This window comes from Aegilops tauschii, chromosome 6 (assembly GCF_002575655.3).
Source record: "Aegilops tauschii subsp. strangulata cultivar AL8/78 chromosome 6, Aet v6.0, whole genome shotgun sequence".
Lineage (NCBI taxonomy): Eukaryota > Viridiplantae > Streptophyta > Magnoliopsida > Poales > Poaceae > Aegilops > Aegilops tauschii.
In genome coordinates this window covers 495,029,314-495,039,057 of record NC_053040.3, presented here as the reverse complement: position 1 = coordinate 495,039,057, position 9,744 = coordinate 495,029,314, and the positions used below count along the sequence as shown (strand labels likewise).

The 9,744-nt window shown below is 43.8% G+C and overlaps 2 protein-coding genes across 2 annotated transcripts; both read right to left on the bottom strand.

The window, feature by feature from the left end:
* Window positions 1-3,407: 3,407 nt before the first annotated feature.
* Window positions 3,408-4,913, bottom strand: LOC141026264 (uncharacterized). Its single transcript, XM_073502278.1, has one exon. It carries the CDS (start codon window positions 4,911-4,913, stop codon window positions 3,408-3,410), a length of 1,506 nt encoding a protein of 501 aa, XP_073358379.1.
* Window positions 4,914-5,699: 786 nt separating this feature from the next.
* Window positions 5,700-6,435, bottom strand: LOC109737368 (BTB/POZ and MATH domain-containing protein 3-like). The gene is given in 2 exon segments (XM_073502277.1): window positions 5,700-6,167; window positions 6,169-6,435. Coding segments are annotated over 2 exon segments (735 nt in total).
* Between the last annotated feature and the right edge of the window lie 3,309 nt (window positions 6,436-9,744).

Genomic DNA, 9,744 nt, shown 5'->3' with positions numbered 1-9,744 from the left:
AAATGAGGACAATCCAAAACTAAAGCTCCGGCAACCCTCGGTATTTTTTTATTATGTTTGAAATGATTTTTTTTTTACTTTTTGCGATTTTTTACAACAGTTTGTTGTCTTTGTCGCTAGCTTGGTTGACGTCTTCTTCATAGTACATGAAAGCAACCAGAAAGATCAATATTAATACGGACCAAAATTCAGATTTTTATTTTAATACAGACCATACGTGCATTGCTCTATGGAAAACCCATTTTCAAAGTGGGGCCAGGAATGCATGGATACCATGTTTCCTTTCTCCCTATCCTCTCAACCGGGAAGCATAACCAGCCATGGTCACGTGGACATGCCGCATCTCACATGGTTTCTTTCCTGTGCTCTCATGTAGGAGAGATAAACACGGTTTTCTACTCTGACAGAGAAACACGGTTTGACACACAATATGAAGGAAGAAATTTTCTATTGGGATGGACTATCTCTACCTTGCTTCTCCAGCCTCAGACAGTTTGCTGCACATGCCGCTCTGGACACACAATCCGAAGATATTTTCGTGTAAACTCGATAAAGAGAAAGGCGTTTTCGTGTTGCACAAATTCAGGAATCCGCAAACGTACTCCTACACTACTATGATTCCCGGTCACTATGAATGGAAAGATGTACGATCAATCGATCACGGAAATTGTTATTATTTGTACATAATGCATTTTTTAGTCTAGTGTAAAATACATTAAATAAATCATAATTTTGGACAGGGTTTCCCGATCGTTTGGACCAGGCTTCAAGCAGAAAACTGAGGCAAACCAAGACCGGATATTGGGCTTTCGGGCTCAAATATGCTCGAGCTTCATATGGAAATGTCAAGTCCGGGCCCAGACCATCCTGAAGCACAGGAAAGTGCAATCATCCTCGGCTGTATTAGGTTTACATAATGATCTGGGTGCGCTGCTAAACTTCTAAGGGGCCATCGCCAGGATGGTTCGCATGCTGCCGTCGCCGTCGTCATCTGAGAAATTAAGGTCCCCTCGCCTCCGGTTGCCATCTTGGCGTTGAGAGGTTGGGGGACCTCAGATATTCAAGACCTCTATGTTCTTTGTCAATGTCTAGTGATCATCATAGTTTTATGATAATAAGTTTCCTCTTATTCTTTTGGCGGTGCCATGAGGTCAGAGAGTTTTATGTCCTCTGATCCAATTATTCGAATCTGATGAGATTATGTTGCTGTGTCAAGCTTTTTTTCTTTGTCCGATTCTTTGTGGAGGTGAAATCTTTCATCAACACCATGATGAAGATATAGTGATTCGACGGCCTACACATCTAGGGGATCATCCCCGAACCAAGTAGGTTCATCGATAAAAACTTCCCATCTTTTTGGATGGGCGACTCAAGGCGCTTTCAAAAACCATTAGTGGTAATGTTCGTGTGGGTAAAAGAGTGACAACATCGTTGCTCCAGTCTAACTGCAGCCTCTTTACCGAGGTCTTTGGAGTATTTTTTTCGAGTAGAGATTGATACCATGAAGAAGGTGTTTTTAAGAGATTTCACTGTAATTTTTAATCATAGGAGTTACTTTGCATTTTCTTGGATCTTAGGTCCAAATCAATGTACCTATAATTATGATGAGCATGAATAAAGTTACAGGAGTTTCTAAAAAAACATGCTAAACCTCTAACGATGGCATGATGTTTATATTTACAAGGGGATTACATGTACAAATACACGTCATATATGAGTAGTTGGATGGTTGGAGAAACAGTGGTATCCCTAGCCCATCAGGGTGTGCGTGTGTGCGTTCATAGGGGTGAGTGTATACGCGTATGTATAAGCGCTTGCATCTGTACTGTGTTAAAAAAAAGAAACTACAAATACAAGTCTAATAGGCTGCGACAGGTCACATATCTCTTTTCTCCTACCCAATCCATGATACCTACGACAGTACCTATACACCTATTGCTGATAAATAATGTCTCCTGCGTATTTTTGAGCTCGCTGTTTCTACCAGGGGTTTATCCTTCTTTTTGAATAAAAAGCTCACTGTTTCTTGTACATTTTTATCTGTTTCGTTACTCCGGTCCAGGTTGATGTCAAAGCTGGAGCCGATTCTTGGGAGCCGATAACTAGTGTCTCCTTTATTTTATCACTTCGATAAATTTTCGTTGGAAGAGGAGAGCAAATTTGATGAAGAAACACTTTACGACATGGACGGAATAAAGGGGAGGACTACTCTGGGAAACCAGATGGCTTCAGAAACGAAGCATATATATTGTTGTATATTATTACTTAATTTCGTCCACGGGAAAATGATTCTAGAAAAATGGCCATTCGTACTGTGCTTCATTTCGACGCGAACTACTTATTGACTGGGACATGTTAGTGAAGATATATATTTCTTTCGGTAAGTCTGATATTATCTTGTTAAAGAATGTGAAGTTCCATGTTTATAAACAATGACTTTTGTGGTGATTAACAATTTTTTGAGGTAACTATCCTAGTGGCTGCTTATGGAGCAATCAAGTTCCCAGAGATCGCAAGACCTATACTAATCTGGAAGAAGTAGTGGCTCAACTCCAATACTCCATACCTGCAAGAGGAATTCAGTACCTTTCCTACTATTCCATAATTCAAAACCGCTTCCAGGTCTATAATTTGTGATAAGTGAAGAGTAAATGGCCGATCAGCCGGCAATCTCACGCCAGACCAGTCCTCAGCATTTCCTCGCTTGCCTCAGCGCAGGTTACAACTGAGCAAAAAAAGGTAAGAAAAAGAAAAAGATATGATAGTAGTACCATAGCATGGCCATACAGAGAAGTAGTTCATCAGCTACGGCATAGAGCATGTATAGTACTGAAAGCAGTAGTGGCTCAACTCCATACCTGCGAGAGAAATTCGAGTATTGAATGACCACCTTTCTTACTATTCCATAATTTAAAACTGGCAAGAAGAAGGACACAGACGAACACAACACGGTATGGCCATCAAAGCAGACAAAGACATCAGATCACACCTAGGATTTATTTGCACGATCCTATTACAATACTAAGATAGAGACAGAGAGAGAGATATATATATTTTAATGTAGAATAGGATGACAATTACATTGGCAGATTCGGGTTCATCTGCAAGAGTCCTACTCATACACACAAAGAAGCCGATCAGGAGACTGTAAATCGATACAAATAAACAGCAGAGCAGAACAGAGTAGAGAAAATATGATGATGGGCAGTTCATTCACCCTTGGAAATGAGATTCAGCGCATCGTGCGTTGAAATATATTGTCCGCCTCCCTCCATCAATTCGGACTTTTGAAGCAACTGGCTGGAGCATGAATTCAATATGGTATCCGAGCCAAGAGGTCTTGAGTTCAAGACCCTGCCAACGCAGTATTAAATATAACGATTCTGCAACCTACATCGATCCCACGTCTAAGGACTTGTTTGGACTTTTGGAGCAACTGGCTGGAGCATGAATTCAATATCGTGTTGTTTGATCAGCCAGACGATGGTTAAGAGCTCACCGCCACAGCTGAGCTGCTTAGCATGGGATTCACTGTTGCATTGGTCGGACGTGAAGATGAGAAAACGCATCCATGAAGCAAGAATGAGTTTCAACATATAATCGAGGAGTTCCGGCTGTTCCCCGCGGTCCTTATACTGTTTAATATTTGTTTGTGCCTCATCGGTGAATACCAGAATGAAGTCTTCAAGTTTTTGAATGTATGGGCTCCGCATATCATCCCTTACAATTGCTCCCAGCTCACGTAGCAGCTTCAAGGCCCAGTAAGCACCAAGTGCGAGAGTTTTGTTTCTGTTAGAAAGAAGACTTGATTTCCGGTTACTGCCCTGAGTTGCATCCATGAATAGAAGGGTGTTGGCAAGCCTGGTCGCTCTAGTTGTTGCAGAACCGCTGGTTCCTCTTATACGCCATATTTCCTTCAAATCGAGGCAGGACTTTTTGTAGTCACTGCCCTCATCACCGGATTTCAATACCATGTGCTTGCGTTGAGCGAGGAGGAACATCATGTAATCTGATAGCGCTCGGATCTGCTTCTCATATTTGGCTGATGCTTCACTTTCTATCCACGTTGGCTTGCACAACAGGAAAATGTTCGTGGCTAGGTGGAATGCGATGAGGTTGCTTTCGAAACTATATTGCTCCCTATTAGAGCGCATATAATCATCGAGTTCCCTTGTGAGGCTCCTCCCGACTGTTGTGCCAGGTTCCAGCAGTACATGTGTACACATAGCTTCCAACAACTCATCCTTGACATCAATCTTTTTCTTCCCAATTCCAGCGAAAAAACAAGAGATCTTCTCCAGTCGACCCTGCGGAGCAGTACTACACTCTTGCAACAAGTTGTATTGCCCGACGCCCGAGCCAGGCAACAACCTGTGGCCACTTGAGCCGCTTCTCAGTGGGAGCTGGGACAGATCCAGAGAAACGAGGATGCGATGGAGCCAATACCATGATTGCATTGCAACCCGACGACTTGCCTTCTTCAGACGGCCCAGCAGTAGCGAATTGCCCCAGAGATTCCGGCGACGGCGGCACACTAGTCTGCTTTCCTCTTCTTGGCCTTGCTCTCTATCAACCAAGAATACATATGTCCAGCTGCACCCTAGTGCTCTCAGCAGCCATATGACATCCAACACCAGGGTACCAGCAAGCAAGGTGTATGTTACCGTTTGATCTGCACTCTCCAGAGCCTGGCCATCTTTAATGTGGTAGAGATAGAGCGCCGTGCCAGTGGCGGGCGGCGAGAGAACACGAATGATGTAACCAGGCCAAGTGTGGATCACGCTTGCCTTGGTGTACAACATGTCGTACATGAGCGACGCCTCCATCTCCACCACCTTGCTCACATCTTTCCAACCAGAATAAGATCTCCGATAAACACCACGACTGACTTGATACTCAGCGAAGGCAGCCATGGTGACACGGAGAAGGCCGTGAGCATCAAGCAGGGCGTCATCATTATCCCGCTTAGGGCCTCTGTCATCAATCCTGATACGCCTTAACATGTTTCTGTCAATTGAGCGGCGAATGTTGGCAAAGGAAGCTTGCCGTAGCGCAACTGCCCTCTCCACATACTTATAGGAACCACGACGCGTCCAGCCCGGCAAGCTCGCCGACCCACTGGAGGAGGAGATCACCGGGAGGATTGGAGATGGACTGCAGGACGGGTTGGAAAACAGAGGAGGCGAAGATGAGATGCAGAGAAAGCTCGCGTGGGCCGGAGAACTTGTGGTTTGGCGGTCCAGCCGCGTGGGTCGTCGCCTCCATATATAGAAGCACTGCATTCCATGTGGAAACCGCGTGTGTGCACACGGTTTCCACACGGTTTGCTGCACCTGGACACAAAATCGAAAGATATTAATCGAAAGATATCCTGGAGCGAGCGAACGCAGTATTCGCATGACCATAGAAGCACTGCATTTTGTGATAAATTAACAAGCAATGAACATGAACAGGTAGTATACATGTACGTTGTTTGGGATTCACAACGGAGGAGGACACATACTAATAAGCCATACATATACAAATCGGAGGAGGAGAGGACGCTGCAGAGTTTGGATGGTCAACAAATCGGACTCAGCAGCTTAAAAAAACAAATCGGACTCAGGCCATATACACAACTAAAAAGATGTGCCAACATGCATGTAAAGATGCTCATGTAATATTTGGTAGAGTGCAAAATATTGTCGAGCAGATAACTTCTAAAACAAGTCCCGAAGCCATTGCAGCCATATTTCATCATCTGTTGACTCCTCTTCTTGTCCTTCTTCCATAGCTTCTGATGTTTCATCCTCCTCCATGTCAGGGAATGAGTCTGTGTAGATAAAGTTAAGCAATGCCTTAAACGTTCTTGCTTCCATGTCTTTGATATGTATGACACCGGGTGTGGAGGTCCCCTCCTTCATGGGGCCAAAGAGTTGCGCCATGAAGACTTTAGATTGGGAGGCAAGCACGCATCGATGAGCAGCAAACGTCTCACCACCGACCTCGAACGTCACATCAGCACCCACCTTACTGCGAAGGAGATTGTTAAGGTTGTGGTGTATATCAGGCAGGAGCATCTCGGTGCCACTAGCATCATTCTCGGTGTTGCAAACCATGATGTCACACCGGATGGTGAAACAATCGTCCTCCTCTAGATTCATTGATCGTTCAAGGGCATCTATCTATTTTAATGAACTTGTAGAGGCCCCAAGAAGAGGCATCGGAGGGGAAGCTATATGTTTTCGTCCCACGAATGCACACTTGATTCTGCCACTCAACCTCGTCGATGAAACTAAATTCAAACTTGGCTTCCACATGCTTTTCGTCGCAGTCAAGACGGCAAACATAGAGAGAAACGAACTCGGAACGATTCATGTTTTCACCACTACTAGGAAAAGGCCTACTAATGGCGCACCTAATTTGGCCATTAATGGCGCATTGGTGGTGCGCCATTAGTAGCACGCCATTAGTATATTTTACTAATGGCGCACCACTGGTGCGCCATTAGTATCTGGTATACTAATGGCGCATCCCAGATGTGCCATTAGTATATACAACAGTGCGCCATTAGTATGCCTCCCAGGGGGCCATCTATACCCAGGTGCTTTGGCATACTAATGGCGCACAACAACAGGATGCGCCATTAGTAACTTCGGCATACTAATGGCGCACTGTTTAGTGATGCGCCATTAGTATCCTTTGGCATACTAATGGCGCACTATGATGTGATGCGCCATTAGTATGAATATTAGATTTTTTTTATTTTTTTATTTTCTGTTTTTTGCAAAGGTTACAAAATGTATAATTGGACAAAATATAGACAGCACACATCAACAACAGATTCATCGAATACAATAGAAGATTAGTCTCTGAATACAATTCATCATTTTAGTCTCCGAATACAATTCATCATATTAGTCTCCGAATTGAAAAGACCGAACAAAGATAGAACATTATATTACAAGTCTCGAGACCGCGAGTTTGTCTTCACATTACAAGTCGATATCGATCATCTAAACTACCATCACATAGAAGAGAGCTGCGGTCATCACGATGAGCATCATCACGATGAAACTCGTCTTCATCCGGTTCCTCCAACGCTCCCTCCCCTCTCCCGCTAGATAGCGGTCGTATCTAGATTCGGCCTCGGCCCTAGTGGCGTACCCTTTGTAACTGTTACCGCTGAATCGGTGAACCTGTCTCCGACACTCCTCCCAGTCGTCGTAGACTCCGGGAACCTTACCCTTGTACACGACATACCACGGCATCGCTATGCAGTAGCCAAACGAAACGTTAGTACCAATTCACAGACAATACATAAGCAATATATAAGTATGCAACAGAACGATCGGAAGAGAAAAGCAAGACATTAATAGCATCGATTACATCTAAGTTGAACGACTCTCGAAACCAAAGAGACATACTACAAGTTCATTAAAGTTTAATTACAACATTAGCCAATCGATGTTTCAGAACTAGACACAGCATCACTGCTTTCGACTCGACTCAAGGGACCGGAGCGTGGATGAAGCCGCCGTCTATCGTGGGAGTCATGAAACAACGGGCGTTGTCAGCCTGCATTTGTAGGATTTTGTCGATGTCACTGTTGGACGGTTGATTTCTGAGGTAGAACTGCCCCGAGGTACGAAGGACATCTTGATGGATGATTTCCGCAAACTCCGACTGGATGCGAAGAATTCTTGTCTGATGTCCGCGTCTTGGATTGCCCCCAAGCTTGCGGCCCAATCTTTGAGATTATTTGGTAGGAGAAGGTGATTATGGTCCCGCACGATCGCCCACATGTGATGGATGGCGTAGTAGGCATCCTTCTGACCGCCAGGCGGCTGCTTGACGCAGCAGAACGTCGTATTGTGGGAGAACACGTGCTTGCCGTACTTACGAATAGGCCTGGTGAAGGTGCCTCCAGATTTGACGTAGCCGGGGAGAACATCATCAAGAACCTTCTTGACATTTGTGTAGTCTACGTTCGACTGACGGTCCGGGTGGAAATACGTGGCCATGGAATATTTGGGGCTTAGGAGGATGAGCGTGCAATGTGTGTCACTGCAGAAAACACGGAATGTTAAAAGAAAAACGATCGAAATCTAAGAATTCATATGTTACGGGGCTGTTGAGGGGAGGACTTACTCGGGAAAGTAAGGCACGAGGAAGTTATCCTTATCTTGATTTGCCAGAATGACGCCTTCGAGGTAAGGCACGAGGAAGGCTCGCTACATTTATGGTCATGTGGCTCGATGAAAATTTGTACGTTTCAGGGTTCATCCTTTTCTCAATTTATTCATCAATTTCAACTTTGCACGTAGTAATTTATATTTTGGTTTCCGTTAATCTAGTTCAAGTCTGCAGGTACCATGCATTTCCTCTTTCAGTTAATTGATTTTGTTTTCATTCTTTTGTTTCCTTCTTGAAACCGATACATGTTGCATTAGCTGGCTCTCTCATTGTCTCATTCCACCCCCAACACATGTTATAGCTTCGTTCAATGGCGGCAGCGGAGGGCTGCTTCTCCTTCTCCCAGGTTGAACAGCAGCGAGGGCGCTAGATCAACGGGGGTGCGGCCTCTCCCTCGATCTTAGATTGAATATTGATAGATTATAACTATTTTTATTTACGAAGGTGAAAATGGCATGTTTTAAGCTTTCCCCAGCTTTCGGGTCGGGCATTAGGCGGAAAACTAATGCCCAGGCAGGACTAATGTCGGACATTCAAGCTTGGGCTGGGCTTTGTAAAGCTTGGTATTGGCCTGGGCCAGTCTCGAAGCACAAGGAAAAGTCATTTATTTACAAAAATATAATAAATAAATAATCTAAGGGTTAAATATTGATATATTATCCATCAGGCTTTTGGACTGGGCTTCTAGCGGAAACAGAGGCTCGAGCCTTACCGGATATTGCGCTTTTGGGCTTGGGTAGGGCTTCAGTAAACTCAGTACGAAAAGTCTAGCCCGGGAACAGGGAAGCCCTAGAGCACACGAATATTCTCTTTGTATGAAAATATATTAAATAGATCATATCGGAGATTAAATATTGATACATTATATGTATTTTTTTAAATAGCGCAAATGACATGTTTGAGCTTTCAAACCAATCTTCAAGTGAAGAATCAAGGTCTGAGCCTGTCCAGGATGTCGGGCTCGGGCTGGGCTTTAGCAAAGCTAGCTATGAAATATGTCAAGCGCGAGCCCAAGCAGAGGGCAATTTATTTTTTGTATAAAAACTTATTAAATAAACCATATCCAAGATTAAATATTAATACAGTATACCTTTTTTTAATGGAAAAAATGACATGCTCCAGGCTTTTCCCGAGCTTTTGGGTCAGGCTTTGGGCAGAAAACTGAGGCCAAAGGCTGGCCCTCTAACATTGAGCTCGGGCCGCGCTTAGTAAAGCTCAGTATGAAATGGCCGGCCCGAGCCTGTGCCTCCCCCAAATCATAGGAAAATGTCATTTTTTGCTTTATATTAATATTAAATAAATCACATTATCGATTACATTTTAATCTATTAAATGTGTTATCTTTGAAGTGGCAAAAATGACATGTTCCAGGATTTTCCTGAGCTTTTGGACCACAACCCGATATCTTCACCCGTAGGATTTATTTGAATGATCCTATTATATACTCCCTCTGTAAACTAATATAAGAATGTTTAGATAACTAAAGTAGTGATCTAAACGCTCTTATATTAGTTTACGAAGGGAGTACTACACTAAGTGAGAAAGATTAGGGAAAGTTCAATTGATAGG